The 20,010-nt window shown below is 46.1% G+C and overlaps 1 protein-coding gene across 1 annotated transcript in view; it reads left to right on the top strand.

Annotated features, from left to right (window-relative positions):
• The first annotated feature begins 590 nt into the window (after window positions 1-590).
• Cdk6 (cyclin dependent kinase 6) overlaps window positions 591-20,010 on the top strand; it is a 188,450-nt gene continuing 169,030 nt past the window's right edge. The window contains exons 1-2 of the mRNA XM_075953934.1: window positions 591-889; window positions 3,323-3,814. Of these exons, the coding sequence (XP_075810049.1) occupies window positions 3,582-3,814 (233 nt within the window). The 5' untranslated portion in view covers window positions 591-889; window positions 3,323-3,581. The remainder of the gene's footprint in view (window positions 890-3,322; window positions 3,815-20,010) is intronic.

Genomic DNA, 20,010 nt, shown 5'->3' with positions numbered 1-20,010 from the left:
TGTGACCCCGTCAGCCCCTTCAAGTAGATCGTTAACCACAAGAGTGTCTGGCAATTTCCAAACCATAGCCTCTGTCCAAAAGGAAAAGATAGGGCTGTTTGAGGCCGAAAGGAAGTGAAAGAAAACAAAACAAACGTAGCTCATGCAGAAAGTGAAAAGTGCTTGGACAGATTAGTATTTTTCTTTTCTGTAAGGCATCCTGCCAAGCGTCTCTCGATTTTTGCGTGTAGGAAAGTGTTGCTATCTACCACTGCACGGTCCCCTCATAATAACTGTCTTTTTATGTTTTGCTCATCCGTTCTCATCTGACCGACACCCCCGCCCCACCCTGTCAAAACTCCAACTCAGGGGGACTTGGGTGTAGAAACCCTGCCGACTCCAGACGCTGCATCCCACCCGGTCCCTTCCACATAGTTTATTTCAGTCCTGAGACACCCCCCCCCCCCCCCCGCGAGCCCCACTCGAGCGGTTGCAGTAAGAACCGGAAATTTTCATTTAACTCTCTCCCGCCCTCCGAGCCCCCCGTTCGGAGCCGGTCGGTAGGGAGCCGAGCTCGGGCAGGGCCTCGCTCTCTTGCTCCGGAAGGCTTTAATTTGCACACTCGCCGCCGGGCGGGTCTCAGGCCCCCGGGACTTGCAGGTCCCCGCCCCGCCGCGCAGCCTGCTGGCCACGGGCCCCCAGCCACGGCCAGAGCCCCGAGCCTCCCCGGCCTCCCCGCGGGCGGCGCCTTCCCTCCGCCGTCCCTCCGCCCACCGCCGCAGTGCCCACCCCCTGCCCGCAGAGCGCTGCTCGCCTTGGCCGCAGTCAGTTACCTGCTCCGCGCGGCGAGCACGTGCGGGGGCCGACGGACACCCCAGCTTCTCGGGAGGCCAGTGCCCCTGGCCCACAGGTAAGGAGCCACGGGCTCGCGTGGGTGGGCGAGGGGAATGAGGGTGGGGGGGCTGTGTGACCCCTCGGAATTCGCGTGGGTTAACCCCTTAGAGCTGAGACTGGGTAGGTTATGGGGGTCAGCTGGGGGAGCTAGAGGTCTCAAGAGGGACCTCCCACACCAGGGACACCCCGACAGCCAGGGTCCTGTGCCAACTTGAACAGATTCGTGCGCACAAACACCCACCCATACGTTCAGTTCTCATGGAACTTCTCCAGAGGAACTCCACTTGGACAGTCAGATTTAAGGCTGAAAATGCACCGTCTGGTGGGATTCCGCCCCCCACGTTTATTTTCCCTGAGCAAGTTCCCTCTGAAGCCTCCCGAGGTGTGGGTAGCGGCTCCATCTTCCCCACTAAGGCATAAACGTTCACGTCGGCTTCCTGCTGGCGACCCCGCGAGCGTATTGTGCACGGAGGCGTGCACGCAGCCCACCAGGGTTGAAGCCCCCGCGAGCACGCACGCAGGCTTGCTTAGTGTCCCAAGTTTACTTTTCTTATTTAAAGATTTGCAGTTCAAATGCCACCCTGGCCAAGAGCAGCTCGGGGCTCGGCGGCGCACTAGTCCCCGTGCACGTGGGCGTATCTGCGCGGGCGCATCTGCGTATGCGCACACGCGCGAGTCGCGGTCCCGCGGGCGGCCTCCCCTCGCTGCGCTGGTGGCGACCCTTGTAGCGTTTGGCAAGGCTTTGGGAGAGGCTCATGAAGGATTTCATTGAGTGTGAAGACAGAGAGCAGAGACAGAAAGCAGAAGGAGGCGGCTGCAGCCTTTGTAGTCGCGGAGGAATGCGGAAATGTTGAAGCACTATGTCAAACTTTTTTGAAATGGGGTCAAGTCACATTCAGCCAGCGTGGGAAAGCAACAACAACAACAAAAAAGTGGAGGAGGGGATGGGGCTAAGCACCGCCGCTCGCGTCCGGGGGGTGCAGGCCCGCGGGGGTGGGACAGCGGCCGCCTCCGGGAGCCTGGGCTGGATGCGGCCGGAGGGGGAGGGCGGGCGGGCGCCGAGGCCGCGGCTCCCGCTACCTGTGTGGCCTTCGACCTGGCGCGGACCCCCGGGAGAGGTCTGGGGGTTCCTTCCGCAGCTTTTCAGGAACTCCTTGAAGGGAGCCCGGAGAGTCCGCCCTGGCTGCGCACTGCACGCCCGCACCCAGTGGGGGTCCCGCCATGTGTTGTTTAATTCCAGGCAGAAGGGCGAGCGGGGGAGGAGGGGTGCGGGGCAGGTAAAATGCTGGCCCAGGGTTCCGGACACTCGGCTGTCGTGGGCCAAGGTCCAGCCTAGGCTGAGGCCACCGTGGGACGGGAAAGCTCGCTCGGGGAGGGGAGGCCCGACCTGTCGTGCGTAGGACACGGCCTCCAGACCCCGGGGAGCCGAGCGACCTTTTCAGCTACCGACCTCCAGGCGCTCGGGACACCGGGCGGAGGTTCTGCCGTCACAACCCAGGGGCAGCCCCCTCTCACACCCGGGACTCCTACGTTAAGCCTCCACCCCCACCGTCTTAAGGGCGGTTGCTACAACCCGTTTGCACGGGTTGAAGTCAACTGAAAACTTAAGGACCAGTCCCGGTTATCTTTCTAAGTCCCGAAATTACTCTTTCAGGACAGGACCAGCGAAAGTGTGACGGACTTGGGATCTAGGGAGGTTGAAGGGAGCACGACACTCCTCCCTTTCCAGGGCCCCTCGCTCTCCCACCCCTAGTAGCCCCAGCCCTCCCCTACCAGATGGTCTGTCCTCTCTGAGTTTCCACCAGGGAGGTCCTTCGAGTCGGAGGCCGGCCGAATTCTGGCTCCCACTAAGATTGCCATACCCCAAAGACCATTTGTGTATGCGAGTCCCTTTTAAATGTCTCTCGGTAGAAAAGCTGAAAGTAGAAAGAAAGGAAGCAATTTCCGAGCAGATGTCTGACCACCCCTACTCGCGTACTCCCAGCATCGGGTTACAGGGTCCTGAGAGCCCTAACCCCAGTCCTCTGCCCCACAAGGGTGAACCCCGGGTGCCCCGGAGACGCCCCGCTCCCCGCACGTCCAGGCCCCGGAGTCGGGGAGGGCAGCGAGAACAACGGTATAGGTATAAATATTGAGCCGTGACATTGACGCGCCCGGCGCCTCCCCTCCCCCGCGCTCCAGCACACTCTGGGCTGCTCGGCACGCCCCCTCCCGTCCCGCGCGGCGCTCATCCCCGAGGGGCCCTGCAACCTCTCCTCGCGAAGACTGCACGAGCCCTGCTGGGCACAAAAAGTAACTTGGCTTTTCTCCGAGAAACCCGGCGAGATTAGGCAGCTGGGTGGAGGGCCCGGGCGAGCAGAGGGGAGGAGGGGAGCTGGTGGAAGCCGGTGGAAGTCTCCAGGGCTGTCTGATCGCACTTTCTCCTCGTCCTCCCGTCTCCTCCTCCTAGGTGCAGAGATTGTGGGCAGACCAAGCGGTCGCTGCGGAGGGGGAAGAGGAGGGATCGGCACTCTCCAGCGGCGGCGGCGCGGCGACTCGGCTAGGCGGAGTTTCGCGGCAGCGGCTGCGCCCGTCTTTGGTTCGCGGGCGAGGAGGGCGCTCTGTCCAGCCCGGCGACCGCGAGTCCGACTCCGGGCGTCCCCAGAGGCGTCCAGACAGCAAGCGCACACTCAGGACCCTCTGTGCTGCACCGGCAGCGTCCAGCCAGCATGGAGAAGGACAGCCTGAGCCGTGCGGACCAGCAGTATGAGTGCGTGGCGGAGATTGGCGAGGGCGCCTATGGGAAGGTGTTCAAGGCCCGCGACCTGAAGAACGGCGGCCGCTTCGTGGCTCTGAAGCGCGTGCGGGTGCAGACCGGAGAGGAGGGCATGCCGCTCTCCACCATCCGCGAGGTGGCGGTGCTGAGGCACCTGGAGACCTTTGAGCACCCCAACGTGGTCAGGTGAGCAGGGAGCCCTGGCCTTTGAAGGTGCCGGCAAGGGGAGGCTGGCGACCCTCCTACAATCACAATCCAGTTTTGCCAATAGAACCGGTGACCTTGACAAACGAGCAGAAAAGGAGACCTGCTATGGCTTACCTGCAACCAAGCAACTCACAAGTGATTTCGCGCCATTGCTTGCCCCAAGGGTCCTGGGTGGGGTGAGTTGGGTGTCTTTTAGGGACAAAAACCAGACGACAGTCTAGAAACGTCCCTCAAGCCCTTACTTACTTTTGCCGTCTGTGGGGGAATTTTTGAGAATCTGAGAATGAGAGAGGTAATTAGAAGGAAACTTGAAGGGTGGAGCCTAATAGAAAGTTTAAGAAAATGTTGAAATGTGTAAGAATATGTTTGCCAATTGCAAGCATAGTGGTAGCTCTTTTTTTTAAAAAAAAAAAGATGTAGAAGTCATGTAGAATAATGACTTCTGATGGTCTAAGAAGTTTCAGTACTGATGCCTAGTGTTAAACATTGTTTGAAAACAAGTCTTCTAAGGCTGAGTACTGGGAACACTGAGCCAGAAGATCCATAGTTCAAGGCCAGCCTGTGTTAAAAAGGACCCTGACTGAAAAGAGAAAGGAAGAGGAGTTGGCGGGAAGGATGGGGGGTGGGGGGGGTGAGGAGCCTTCTTAAAACCCTTAACTGATTGTGTCATTCAAGGTCTGAGGACTGGTATGGCCTTAGACTGCCCCTCCCAAGGGTTAGACGTGAATCACACTGTGTTAATTCTTAGATTCTAAAACCTGTTTTCTCTGGAAGACTTGTGCAAGCGGTGGGGCAGCCTTCTAACCAGCTCTCCTGTGAAGTGCCAGCGTAGGCGGTGAGGATAATGGTGTTTTCTCAGGCCTGCTGGGGTTTCCCGGTTATTAAACAAATGCATAGCTCAGAGTTAAAAGGGAGATGTACGGACCCTTCTACAAGTTAGGTGATGATTTACCATTCTCACTCAACTCTGTGTGTAGGAGAATCATGATCTTGGGGTCTTCTTCTTGTCTTCCCATTCCTGTGGGGATTTGGTGCAACAACTATGTGCTTACCGTGTGTCCTGAGGATGAAATTAAGTAAATAAGGACAGCCAAATATTTTGTAGGAAGTCAAGCAATTTAACATTAGTCATCAAAATGGAGAGACCCAAGACTGACCTTTGAAATACCAAGCCCTCTACAGACTCTGAGTCTACAAAATCCTGGGAGGTTTTTGTAGTGCTTGGTTTCCAATATAGTCAGACTCAGGCCAGAACGCAGCAGTGAATCATAATATATAAATAAGTAAAAAGACACTGGAAAAATAGGACCCCATTATCCTTATGCTATGTGGCAAAGGTACGGGGTTGGGGTGTGGCAACAAAAGATAGTGATATTTTGGAGACTTTCTAGTTCCCTAGAAAGTCAGAATTTACTTAAAAGCAATAGGTTGCCGTGTGTGTGTGTGTGTGTGTGTGTGTGTGTGTGTGTGTGTGTGAGAGAGAGAGAGAGAGAGAGAGAGGGAGAGAGGTCTGTAATAAAATGGAGGGGAAAGGGTGGCTCATGCTGACTCTCAGTTACTATCCTAGAGGAGTGAAGCTGTACCAAAGGATGAATTCCAACATGAGAATTTAATATCAAATTTATTTTCTCTGTTACCTGTGTAGGGTCTACTTAAGAGTGATTATCGTATATACAAATAAAGTTCTTCCAATGAAGAGCCGTTAAACAAGCGCCCTTGCATGGCCTATTTATTGAGTGCAATCCGTTATAAATTCTTGAATCAGAAGAAGGCTGTTCTGTTATGCTGCTGAGGTCATCCCCTCTGTTTTATCTTCATGAAATTGGTGTGTCTTTTGACAGTTTTAGTTGACTCCATAAAGGGATTCTGAACTGCGAATTTCATTAGAATCTACTCATAAGTAAAAAGAAAAGATGCTTGCTAAGTTTGTTTTTACCTTTGTGACCCTACCTACTTTATGAGGATAAAGTGAACGTAGGTGAAAGCCCTCTAATGTAAAGGCACTTCAGGTACCTGAATACGTCAGAGGTTTCCGGGTCCCCAGGATCATTATCCGACATTTTTACCGAACAGATCAGATTGGTGTTGGACGTTCCGACTTTTATGACAAGTCTCTTCCTGGGGCCGCACGTCACACTCGTCGGCTCGTCCCAGATAGGAAGCCCCCTGCAAACGAAGGACAAACACCAACAAAGTCCAGTGTTCTTACAGAAATATGGGTGAGGGGTGCTTAAGGAACAGGAGCATCACTGAAGCCCACCCTAGCTTGGGTGACAGCTTACAAACCTGGGAACCTGGAGCACACTGCAGGGAACAGCTCACAGGTTGGAGAGTTGAGATACCTCAGCTGGTCTCAGGCTCTTTGCCGCTCAGCTCCACTGAGGGAGGTCTTCTTGGCAGCATGACTGCCCTTCCGAGAGGGACGCTCAGCTTCGAAGGCAGGACGGTGCCTGGTGAATCTTGGTCAGTTTCAAGGACTTTCTGAGGCTGCTTAAGGAGCTTCCTGGAGGATGGAATGTTTTAATCCCCAAGGACCAAGAAGCTGCTTGGGTACCCGTACCCTGAATTTGTTAGCAAAGGCAGTTGGCAGGCTCCACGTGAGTTTAGTGAAATGTCTGCAGTGTCATAGCCAGTGATGTCATCCTCACAAGCCGCCATCTCCATTTCCTTTTGGTTTCCTTCCTGTTTTTATTTTTCACTGCCCTGCCTCCCACCCCTCATGACTTGCTTGGCTAAGCTAGGAATTCTTTTTTTGGGGAGGAGGGCAATGGTAGGAAATCCAGGACAGGTGACAGTAATTCCTTTCCTTCCAAAGGAGAGTGTCAAAAATGAGCCTCCCTAACCTGTAATTTATGTCCTGCCTGAGGCAAGTTTTACACCCTTAAGCCTGTTTGTTTGTTTGAGATTGTTTAAAAAGGAAAGATGCTTTTTACATGCCTTCAAGCCAGAAGTAATTGATCGTAATTATAGTCCCTGTCCACACGTAGCTAAGCCTCTAAGCTTGAAAGCGCACAATAAACATATTAGTTTTCACAGAAGTTTTAAGATTTAATTTTGATGGATTTACCAGAAAGGCAGACTTGTTACTGCTGGTGTCCAAAGCACTCCAAGCCTGCACAGCAGAAGTCATGCCTTCCTGCACTTGATACTTCCCAGGCTCAGGCTTGATAAACCAGTAGTGCCCTGCACATAGATTTACTCTTATTTTACAGTTCGTAATCCTGAGGTCTGGAGCCTTCGCCAGAATCAGACTGTAAGGTTGGCGTTTTTGCATTCCACAGATGAGTTCTGTTTGCCATCCTGAAACAGAACACAGAGATGAACTAAAACATGTTTTTATCAGCAGTCTGCTTATGCACCAAGTGTATATTGAGGGCCTACTATGTACCAGACAACTTCTAGAAAAAAGAAACAGGATAGGGCAATGAGCAAGTCAGAGGGAATTGCTAACCTTGTGAAAGTAGCTCTTTTTTCCTCCTCAAGACAGGGTTTCTCTTTGTAGTACTGGCTGACCTGGAACTAGCTCTGTAGACATGGTTGACCTCGAACTCGGAGATCTGCCTGTCTTTGCCTCCTGAGTGCTGGGATTAAAGTATGTCCTACTATACCTGGCTGCTCGTGGGCTGGTACCCTTCCCTCCCTCCCTCCCTCCCTCCTTCCCTCCCTCCCTCCCTCCCTCCCTTCCTCCCTCCCTCCTTCTCTTCCTTCCTCCCTCCCTCCCTTTCTCCCTCCCTCCCTCTTAAAAAATGTATTTGTCAGTCTAAGCCAGGCATGGTGGTGCTTGCTTGTAAACACCAGAACTCTGGTGGCAGTGGAGGCAGGAGTTCAAGGTCATCCCCAGCTACTTGGCAAGTTCGCGTCCAGATTGAACTGCAGGAGACCATCTCTGGTCTTTATTTCAGGTTCTGCTTTCTCTCATTTAACCTGATCAGTTTAATAAAGCTACTAATGTTTGTGACAATTTAGTTAACGAACTTGCTGAGTAGGTAAAGGAGATAAAACACTAATCATTATCACTTGATGTATGCAGATAGATTAAAATTTCCCTTAAAAACATACAAGTTGATCTATATTAAAAAGACATTGACATATTACTAATATGTTGTAGTGATATTTCATTTGTATTTTAATAAATAAAACTTGTCTGAATATCAGAGAGTAAAACAGCCATACTGGTCAGCCTCACAGACCAGGCAGTGGTGGTGCATACCTTCAATCCCAGCACTAGAAAGGAATATAAAACAGGAGGAGACAGTTCTCAGCTGAGTCTCAGTCTGAGGATTTGTGGAGGCAGGATTGCCATTTGGATCTGAGGTAGAGGTAAGCGGCTGGCTGCTTTGCTTTTCTGATCTTCAGGTTCAACCCCAATATCTGTCTCTGGGTTTTTATCATTCGTGCTACAATATGTGTGAACACTTGAGCTCCGTTTGTTGAAAAGTGTTAAAGAAAGAAGGTTTTTCTAAAACTCAGTTGTAGGAAAGGTACCTGGTAACACTTAGCCACTCAGCTGGTTCTGCTGTCGTTGGATGATCAGCTCAGCGAGACACAGCCAAGTGCAACCTATGCTGCCCGAAGCTTTGTTGAAAAATGATTCAAATTCAAGTATTGGCTCTGCATGCTAAGGTATTATTATTAGATTAGTATTTAGTCCCGTATTAAAAGCAAAGGAAATGTGATGTGCAGCTCAGTGATTATTTAAGGAGCTGCTTCTGATTTTCTCACTGTAAAGGTCTTAGCACTACGTCATGGGAAAGGAGAGGAAAAGTGTGGCCTGTTGGGCTGGAGAGATGGCTCAGTACCGAGAAAACGTGATATGTGAAGCCAGGTTGCTAGAGGTGTCGGTTTGTGGAAATCCATGTTGATAAAAGTGTTCTTTTGTGGGTTAATGATCTATTTAGGGGGCTGACTTCAGTGAAAACAGGAAGAGCAAGACTTTGGGTCTCCAGTCAGACTTCAGTGTTTAAAGTACGTGTGTCCCTCCTGAGTTCTGGAAAAGTTGGAGTTGTCACAGCTGTTTCGTAAACAGCTGTTTTGACAGTGGCATGCCGTTCATTCTCTTCTTGGAGTTGAAGTTGGTGATGCTGAGGTTTCAGTGTGTGTGTGTGTGTGTGTGTGTGTGTGTGTGTGTGTGTGTGTGAAGTACGTACTCATGGGATTCATGGGCTAGAAGTGAATGGGGTAAGGGAGGGAAGTTGTAGAAGCATGTCATGACACACTGGAATAACTGAATAACTCTCGGGATGTTTGCTCCTCTTGTTTGAGAACCATCTGAGGACATGGATCCTTGTTGGTTTTTTTTTACTTTGTTTTGTTTTTTTTGTTTTGTTTTGTTTTTTGAATGATGCTTCTAATTCATTTCCTACCCATTGCCTGCATTCCCGAGCCTGGTTAGTGTCCAGGATGTGTGTCCTAGCAGTGTGGCTGGAGTGTTCCATTTGCAGTGACAGCATCTCCTAAGGCTTCCCCTTGAAAACCTTCCCCTCCCTCCCTGAACTTCTACATTGCTGCCTTACTTGTGTTCCTGGGTAATTTTGGTGCTCGTGTTTAGGGGACAGCAGTGGGATGAACCTGTCGTTACACCGGAATGTTTGTTTCCAGCTCACAGGTAAAGCGCGCCTTAGCAATCTTTTCATTTAGATTTAGTTGATAGAATTGTTGTTTAATACACACCGTTGGAGATTTATTTATTTATAAAAAGCTGATTACACATTTTGACAAATAGACCAAAGGGCAGTATTTTCCTATTGTTAAAAATAGTGCCTCACTGTTAGTTATTTATTCTTGAGGAATTAAAAAAAAATATTTTCTGTGTATGGTTATTTTTCTTGCATGTATATGCATATATGCACCCTGTATGTGCCTGCTAACTATGAAAGGTAGAAGAGGGTGTTAGATCCCCTGGAACTAGAATCATAGATGATTGTTAGCTTCCATGTGGGTGCTGGAGAATCAAACCTGGGTCTTCTTGAAGAACCGTCCGTGTTCAGGGTGCCTAACGTAACTTACTGTTTTTCATTTATTTAGGGAACATGTATTTGCCAGCCAGCAGTTACAGACATAGAAAGCACAGTCATTGTGTTTTTGCAGATATTTTGGGTTAACATTGATGTTGAAGATATGGGGGTGTTAGTTCTGTTATTGTAGGTATACGTGAAGTCTATTGAGTAAGACCCTTCAAATTCATACGCATATTTGAAAATGATTTGGCTCCCCTTGCTTGTCTTCACTATTGATACTGCCTTAATAGTATGTCCATGTGTCCTCTGTGCACTTGTTGTTTGTGGACAAACAGACCTTTCCGGTTCCGGAAGATGCCCTTCTTACATCTGTTTCTTTGACTTTATTTGAAATAATAAACTTCAGCTTGGGGCCCCTCCCTGCACCACTCTGAAATGCTTCCTTCAGGACCAGTGTTTCAGGTTGCCTTGTTGGTGTGCTCTTTAACATGGCCTCTTCTTGGCTATGTTCCTGTCTTGACAGCTTGGCACCTCGTGTGGCAATTTGAACATATTTATTCCCTTATATTAACTGTTACATAGAACACTTCCATCATCCTCAACTAATTCTAGTTGGAGGATCCCTGAGGCAGAGTCTGATGATAACGCATATCGCATATCCAGAGACAAGGAAATGAATGCTTAACTAATGAATGATGTCATAGGAAAGGGGTGCTAAGGAAAGAACCCTTTGGAACATTTGCATTACATGAAAGAATGTCAGATAAAGAGGTTGAGTTGTTTTTCTCCAAGGTAGATCAGAAGTAGATGATGGATGCTTAGACAGTAGAGGTATATTTGCCGAGCATCTTTGTTGAAATGTGATCCACACAGTGGTCTCACACTGAAATGTCCCCAGCCGTCCCACCCTGTAGATGAAGATACGGTGTCTGAAAATTGCCTCCAGAAACACAGCAAGATCAACCAGGTTGATTAGAGAGGATTTGAAGACTCATGATTACCAGTGTGTGTTTGGATATGCTTGGACTTTTTCCCAGTAGATGTATACCACTCATGGACTAGGAGCTGGAAGACTTTGATTTTTTTTTCCTATCTCCTCGACTTACTAGCTGTGTGATAATGGGCAAATTACTGATATTTCTTGGGTGCCATTTCTCAATAATAAAGGAGGAAGTTATTCCTATACTTTGGACATTAGTGGGTTGACATAATCAAATGAAACTATTAAAAGGTCAGACTGTAGAAAAATGGAAATTATTAGCAAAACTAACCCCTGCCCTCAAGCAGAAACTATAATTTTATGGAGGAAACTGCCAATTGCACAGATGAAATGAGAGTCTGTATTTCACGCTCTGCCACCCCTTGTGATGGCATGAATGGATTCAGTGTTGCAGGAAAGGGAAATCTTGAATCTGTGTTGAGAATTAATGTTGAATTTGCCCAGTGTTGCATCTCGGTAACCCAGTCTATTAGTAGAATCCCGTTTTTCCACGTGAGAGTCTGTAGACCCTCTGGAGGTCTCGCAGACGGCGGGACCCTGATTTCCTTTGTGTTTCATGTTCTAAAATAACGCGGTGATTTACTTGATTCTCCGCTTGCTAGCTCTTCTTTAATTTTTCCACACTAATTTGTTGGCATTTGTGTGTGTGTGTGTGTGTGTGTGTGTGTGTGTGTGTGTGTGTGATGGATACCCACACATGCATATAGAGGTTGGGGACACCTGGGAAGGGTTGGTTCTCTTCTGCCATGCGGGTTCCAGGAATTGAACACAGATCATCAAGGCTGGCAGCAAGCGCCCTCTCACCCACACTCCCACCTTTTTCAAATCATAAACTCTCAGACCGAATTACTCATTTTATGTGACACACTTGAGGACCTCTGCTTAATTTCAGAGTCTTTTCCTGTCACATAGCTGCTCTGTGTGGCATTGTTCTACGCTGTCCCTAAGTCGTTAGGACGCACTGTTCTGAGTGCCTCTTTTCAGGGGCACTCATTTATAGTAAACCCTCCCCTTTTTCTCACTTTCTTTATTGATAAGCGCTCTCTTGATCTTCGTGGTGGGTATTCCTTCCTAACGGTTTCTATAAAACACTTACTTTTCCTAGCATGCTTTTGGTTTTAAAAGGCAGGCAAGTATTGCATCACGAGTGTTGCCGCTTCCTTAGCAACTAAACTAGAAAAACAAAGGCTGTTTCAAGGACAGGTTATTTAATCTGTATAGGTGTTTTGACTGTGCATGCCTGTTGCCTGTGTAACCAGAAGAGAGTGGTGGGTCTCCTGGAATGAGAATTACAGACGGGTGTGAGCTGCAATGTGGGTGCTGGAAACTCTTCCTGAGTCTTCAGCACCAAGAACAAAGGGTCTTAGCTGTTGAGGCATCTCTCTGACCCCAAGCAATACAGTCTTTAAAAAATTGAGTGGAGACTAAGCAAATCTATTGTCTCCGGTTGGGAGTTTTAGGTGATCTAGTATGCATCCCAACCCTATAAAATGGTTTTAGAAAAATGCTGAAGAATGGTAAAAATGAAATTCTTATCTCGTCGAGCCTTTAAGAGCCAAGACATACAGATTTGAAAAGCTGAATAAAAGGTTTTGCAGAGCTGATGGTGAATAAAGAATGTGACTTATATGATCCTTGAAATAACACATTTTTTACATAAAAACTGTAACATCCCACTAGTCATTCTAAATTATTTTAACTTTTGTGATTTAACTTAATGAACTTCTGGATTTTTAAGCTGCCACTGATATCAACTTTGCAGGGGCAAAGTCTTGTAGAATTTTACTCTCTGCTTCTCTCTACTTCTGACTGGCTTGGAGTGATGGATCCCAGTACGATCTGTATACAGTTGAATTCACTGGTACAAATTCCAAATCCCAGGTCTAGAAATCCAGCAGGGCATAGTAGCATAAACCTTAACAGAGGTTGAGGTAAGAGGATTGGAAGTTCAAAGCCAGTCTCTGCTACATAGCAAGTCAAAGACTAACCTAACGTGCAGGAGATCCCGTGGAAGGAGGAAGGAAGGCCAGCTGACTGGCTACTGGCTTTTGCGATGAATCAAGGGAAGCAAATTTATTAAAAGTGGTCCATGTTTTACTTCAGTTGATAGATAAAGTAAGAGCTGTATCTATCATTAGACAGTGGAGACTGGGCTAGTATGAGACTGTTTCTGAAATACATGCATGGAAATGAGGGATGATGGGGCACAGTGGTAGCTGTTAAGTTGAGGATGCAGGAAAGAAGCTGGGCCAGTAACAAGGTCTCAAAATTCCCAGATGTAGCATGGAATCTGAAAGGAATAGAAAACTCTACCATGTCGAAGAAGCCCATGAGCTCATGGTTATTTAATGAATGAAATCAGACTGTCAGCCGGGGTGGGGATGGTGACACACGCCTTCAATCCCAGCACTTGGGAGACAGAGGCAGGCCGATCTCTGTGAGTTCCAGGACAGGCTCCAAAGCCACAGAGAAACCCTGTATCCAAAAACAAAACAAAAAAACAAACAAAAAATAAGAGTGTCCTCAGAATTTTATAGGAATAAATCAAATTGTTTGGTTGCTTTTCTTGAGGACGTTGTTTTAGTGATTGTTAAATGGTTTAAATTGTTAACACATTGCCCACTCAGTTACTGCTTGTAAGAATTAATGTGTGCTGTATGCTTGCCATTAGAGTAAGACTTGCAAGAGAGCGAGGACCCTAATCACCCTATCACTGCATTACTTCCTGTTTGTAGAACAGTGTCCTGCAGGTGTCTTGTTAAGTATCTGTCAAGTAAATAAGTGGATGAAGGGATGGTTCATCGATAACAAAATATAAATTAACACCGAACTTCAGTGGGCATTGCATTTTTCTATGTCTTCAGGATACGCAGTCTGATAACTACAGTAGTATGTGGTTCAGTCTTTGACTGTAAATCCGACTATGAGTTAGGAAGCAGGAGCTGGTTAATAATGTAGTGATTGGCAAGCAGGCTAAGCCATGAGATGTCCCTTGTAGGTCTTCCCACTACCATGACTTTGTATCAGTAATGGCAAATGATAACGATACCACTGGAAGTGGTCATTCCTCTTTCTGCAGACTCGATGTGGATATTGTGGTGGAAACAACAGTTTGGTATCTGGACTGAATTTTCAAAAACCGTTTGGTATATGTTTCCTTTGGTTAGTGTAAACTCTAAGGCCTTCGTGTAAATGGCTGTATGTGTTCTCTTACTGTCTTGATTAGTTTCGGTTGCTGTGAAGAGATGCCATGACCACAGCAGCTTTTATAAAGAAAGTATTTGGTTGAGATGGTGACTTACGGTTTCAGAGGTTCAGTCCGTAATCATCATGTCCAGGGAGCGTGGCAGCCGAGAGTGTGGTGGCGTGCAGGCAGACATGGTGCTGGAGAGGTAGCTGACAGTTCTACGTCATGCAGGCGGTCAGGAAATGCAGGAGATTCGGGGCTGTATCTTGAGCATATATGAGACCTCAAAGTCCACCTCCACATTGACACGCTTCCTCCAACAAGGCCACACCTCCTAATGGTGACGCTCCCACCACAGGTACTGAGACCGAAGCCCGAAGCCCTCTGCTTTGTACTGGGATTGCATACGCCTCCTCTGATCGGCCGGTGGTCACTGTCAGCTATAGAAATACTTTTTTAGTAAAGGAGGGAAGAAAGGAAGGATAGAGTAGAAAAGGAAAAAAAAAGTGCTATCCCAGTATGTTACCGAAGTTCAATACCAAAATTTGTAGAGGAGGGAAAAGTAGCTGTTGCCTTTCAAAGTTAGTGACATTTTACTACTGTCCAAGTGATGCTGTTTGGATTAATGTCATCATGTTGCGAGTTTCCTCAAAATTTAGAGGTTTGACACAGTCATTTTCAGCGACATGGTTGTGGGGGGGGGCTCAACACAACACAGTGAGTGGCGTTCCTCCATCTGCCCCCCTTCTTGTCTCAGATATAACCTGGAAGTAAGTCAGCAGCTAGGAATTCACGTAAAGATTGTGTCTTCTTAAGTCTAGTTGTTTAAGTTTTAAGTGGATTGGTTGGTAGATACGTATGGCCTGGGTACTTAGTCTGGTTGATCCATGCCTGTACACCTGGCCCAAGCTTCCTTTAAGAATCTAAACCTTCACAGTAGTTGACTTACATGGTGTCTCTGGGTTCCAAAGCCAGAGTCCCCAAAAATACTTTTGTCAATTTTGTTGGTTACAAGTGAATTCAAACCCACAGACTCAAGGGAAGGGAACCTGTGCCAATGGAACGAAGGCTAAAGAATTGGCTACCTCTTCATACAGTCAGCCTTTTTCTGTAGCCGTGACATCGGTACATGGTACCCATTCAGAAATGTATATGATTAAATGGCAAACAACAAAAGCCAAAATGATTTGTCTCCCACCCGCCTCTTGAACTCCCAGCACTCTCCACACACTTCTCATTTATTTATTTATTAAAGATTTCTGCCTCCTCCCCGCCACCGCCTCCCATTTCCCTCCCCCTCTCCCAATCAAGTCTCCCTCCCTCATCAGCACGAGAGCAATCAGGGTTCCCTGCCTTGTGGGAAGTCCAAGGACAACCCACCTCCATCCAGGTCTAGGAAGGTGAGCATCCAAACTGCCTAGGCTCCCACAAAGCCAGTACGTGCAGTAGGATCAAAACCCATTGCCATTGTTCTTGAGTTCTCAGTAGTCCTAATTGTCCTCTATGTTCAGATAGTCCGGATTTATCCCATGCTTTTTCAAACCCAGGCCAGCTGGCCTTGGTGAGTTCCCCATAGAACATCCCCATTGTCTCAGTGTGTGGGTGCACCCCTCGCGGTCCTGAGTTCCTTGCTCGTGCTCTCTCTCCTTCTGCTCCTGATTTGGACCTTGGGATTTCAGTCCGGTGCTCCAATGTGGGTCTCTGTCTCTGTCTCCTTTCATCGCCTGATGAAGGTTAATATCCAGGAGGATGCCTATATGTTTTTCTTTGGGTTCACCTTCTTATTTAGCTTCTCTTGGCATGCAAATGGATGGAAATAGAAAACACCATCCTGATTGAGGTAAGCCAGAACATGGGATGTACTCACACACGACTTCTTAACGGTGTCTTGGGTTCTCGTGGTAACTGCCTCCATAATCTAAAATATGCTAGTTTTGTATGTTGATATTAAACTCCAGACACTTTGGGCTTCCTAACCTAAAGATGAGAATTTAATTTCCTTCATCTGTTGCTTTTTAAATTTCTGACATCCTTATTTCATACAATAATTTTGAACGGTATCCCACAGCATCAAGTTTATTATGGTTCACTCTTCTGCACCGCAATTTGATTCCGTGAGAAGAGACTCTCCCTAACTTTCCTCTGTTCCTCAGTCCCTGTAACAGCACGGCGCTTGTTGCTCTTAAATACTGTGTTCTCTTCTTTCCTGTTTCATGTAAAGTTCATTCTTGGAAGTTTGATGGCCACAGAGTGGTTACAGTTATTATATGCAGTGGTGTTTCTGTTTTCTTGTGTACAGGTTTAACTTGGTAACTCATTAGGACTTTTGTAGGCCTTCCTTACCTTAGATATTTCTTGTTCCGTATCACTCGTTTAAAGTCATGCCCTAGCTGTGTGTTCTTTTTATCCGAGGGAAAACTGCTTTGTACCTTTTTTCTCCCTGGAGTTTATGGTTGTCGTATTTTTTTCTTGTTCTTTCCACTCATAATCCACGTTCTTCAGAAATACCACGTGTAAGTGGTACTTGCTCTGTTTCATTTCATTGAATTGGCTAAGCATCTGTGAGACCTGACTGCCAGTATAATCAAGATCTAAAATACTCCACTTCAGAGCCTTGGCAAGTCAGTGCCTTCACCTTCTTGGACTCCTGGTCGCTTTTCTCTTCCTATCGTTGTCTACTCTTCTTTTCCTTGAGATTCCTATATATGGAATCAAGAAGCAGGCTCGTGTGTGTGCGTGTGTGTGTGTGTGTGTGTGTGTGTGTGTGTGTGTGTGTGAGAGAGAGAGAGAGAGAGAGAGAGAGAGAGAGAGAGAGAGAGAGAGAGAGCGCAGTATGATTTTGCTTTGCTTTGGGTTTTCTTTGTTTTTGCTTTTATGGAAAATATTTTTGAGATTCATTCATTCTTGTTGTGGACTCTGTCAGTAGAATGAACATTCTTTCCCATGGCTTGATTTTACCACAGTTGTTTGTTCAATACCTGTCAATTGGTATTGTTTCCAGAATAGAGCTCTTGTGAGCGATGTTTCTATGACTTCTCATGTCTGGATTTTTGCACTGAAATGACACATGCTTTCATATCTGAGGCAGACATCTAGAAGTGAGTTGATAGTTAGCATGGTAAAAATGTACTTAATTTTAAAAGATACTGTCAGACTTTTCCAAACTGGTTATAACATTTCTATTGGCAATGTGGTGAGTTTTCCGTCTTTCCTAACTCTAGGTTGTGTGAGTCTTTAATTGTCATCATTCTGTATTTCTTGTAAACTGCAAAGTTGACTTTTTTAATGGTCATATGTTGCTATAGGATAAATCATATTTTGTAGTGCATGTTCTCTAGGGGTTTATGATGTAATGTGTATTTAAGTTCAGTGATTTATTTATTTATTTTTTACTTTTTAAATATCTGTAGTCCCTTCTCTCATTCCTAATGTTAATAATTGCTGCTTCCTCTTTTTTTGTTCTTTTGTGTGTTTTTTTAATTGTATTTTATTTTCCGGTTGCTTTTTTGTCTGCACGTATATCTGTGTAAGCCTGTTGTTTTACTTGGAACTGGAACACTACAGACAATTGGAAGCTGCCATGTGGGTGCTGGGAATTGAACCTGTAGAAGAGCAGCCAGTGTTCTTAATGACTGAGCCATTGCTCCAGCCCACTTCTGTGGGGTTTTGTTTGTTTTGTCATTTTTATCTTCATTTAACCAGTCTTTGGTTTCATTGATTTCTTTTGTTTTTATTTTTGGCATTTATTTGCTGCTCCCATCCTTTTAATACTTAATTGTCTTTTATTTTAGCTTAAAATAGCAATATTTTAATGCAGGCATTGATGTTGTTTTATTTGCTTCCTATAAATTTTAGCATGTGGTACTTTCATTTCATTCAATTCAGCGTATTTTAAAGCTTTTGTAGCTTCTCTTTAACCTGTAGATTTTTACATTGCTAAGCAGATAAACATTTACAAATATTTGTGTTGTAATTAAATTCTGTTGTAATCTGAAAAACATTCTGTATGATTTTAGTCCTTTTAAAATTCCAGTAGTTCCTTTGATTGGCCCAAAGTTTGTTTTGATACCTACTCGTCATTTTTTGCCTTGTTTTAGTTGTTTTTTTTCTTTAAGTCTTTTTTGGTTTTGGTTTTCTTTTGTTGTCATTGTTGGCTTGCTTGTTTTTTATTTTTGGTTTTTTGAGACAGGGCTTCTCTGTTACTTTGCAGCCTGTCCTAGAACTACCTCTTGTACAGCAGGCTGGTCTCGAACTCACCCAGATCCACCTGCCTCTGCCTCCCGAGTGCTGGGATGAAAGGCGTGCGCCACCACTGCCCGGCTCCTTTAAGTCTTTTTAGTGTGATTAAAATATCTATAATCACTTCAATATCTTTGCTGTTGTATAAATGATGTCATTTCTGAGTCTACTTTTGAGGACTGACTTTTTCTCTTAATTGCAGCCCACACTTTCCTGTACATCCGCCTAACTTTTTTGTGTTGAAGGTTAAATGTTGTGTTACGTTGATAAGTGCTTTAAAAAGTGTTGTCTCAGTGCTAGGCAGTCGTGTTGGGTTAAGGCTCACCTTGATATTTCCAAGACTTGGTTTATTTCATTGCTGCTCTTGGTGAGGAGACCTGGTGTTGGCTTCAGCAGCATTGTTCTCTTGTGCTCTGTCCTTTTCACAGTGGGAACTGGAGAGACTGCTTGCTCTCCCGAAGCCCTCGCAGTCCTTCTGCTCCCAGCTCTCCGAGCGCGCTGCTTTGCTTGTAAGACAGTATTATCATCTGGAAAGAGTCCATAAGTGTAGAACAAGCGTTGGCCCATTCTTTCAGTGCCTGTTGCACCTGCTGTCCGAGTTCCCTCTCATATTGTAGGTTTCATACTGTTAATACACCATCTCAAAGCCAACAGCTGGTATAAACTCTTCACATGCGAGAGATAATATGACATCATATTTGGAATGTGGACAAGCCTATTTTTCCTAAGGGAAACAAACTAGAAAACTTAGAGAGGTAATTATATATTAATTCATTGCAGGAATTTCCCATGTCTGATGATTTAAAAGAATAAATTCTGCTTGTAAATGAATCATTACCAACTCAACTGAAGCTGGTTGCACACTCAGGTTTACTCACCATGGTGTGTTTTTGATAGAGACAGGAAGTGAAAAAGCAAGGTCTATGAGATTTTTTTTCAAGGAAGTCTCTCAGCCGGTCTTTTAATGTTTCTCATTTAGGCTTTGGTCGCCAGGGTAAATGACTCAAGGTATCTATTGCTGTGTGGCTGTTTTTAAAGGGGGAATTTCCCCATGTTCTCTCCTCCCTTAAATAGCTAATTATATACTGGAAGTTTCAGTACTTTGTTCGGAGCTTGTGAAGTCAGCACATTTGTGGAAGCTCCCTGTGAATGTAATTCCGAGCTGCACTGATGCTTTTGTTGCTCCATCTCTGCAGCTAGCTCAGTACTGTAAGGACACAATTCTATTGCTATTCCCCCTCACATTTGATGTGGTAGTTTGCATACAGCTGCAGTGTAGACAGTTACCTTTGAAAGGAACATTTGGCTGCTCTAATTTGATTAAAGAAAACCACCTCAATCATTTCTAGACTGAGAACGTTTTCATTTTAACTTGGCAGTCAGAGTTGGGAATGTCCTCACTGCTCTTAGCTGTGGATGGAGAGCAGTTGGGAACAGAGCCAACGGCCTCAATGACGGAAGCTTTGATGCATTTTCTGTTTGCGACAAGAAGCAATATTATATAGGATTGATTCCATTTCTTTTTTCTCTCCCGGCTTTCTGCATCCTTGATTTTCACCTCCTTCTCCTTTTTACTATTATTTACTTAGCAATTCTGATAAATAAGTGGATTCTGGCAGGTATAGATTGGCACTCTAAAGTGATTTGGGACTGTGGGTCCCTAATGAACACTCTTTGTCCCATTTTTACATTGAATGAAGATTCCCAAATCCCAAGTTACCGTGAATTATATGAGCTTTCTTCAGCATTATTGGGAGAGGCCTGGAAGGATTTTGGATCACAGATTAAGGTT

Source organism: Microtus pennsylvanicus, chromosome 19, assembly GCF_037038515.1.
Source record: "Microtus pennsylvanicus isolate mMicPen1 chromosome 19, mMicPen1.hap1, whole genome shotgun sequence".
NCBI lineage: Eukaryota > Metazoa > Chordata > Mammalia > Rodentia > Cricetidae > Microtus > Microtus pennsylvanicus.
This window is presented reverse-complemented; position numbering and strand designations above follow the sequence as displayed.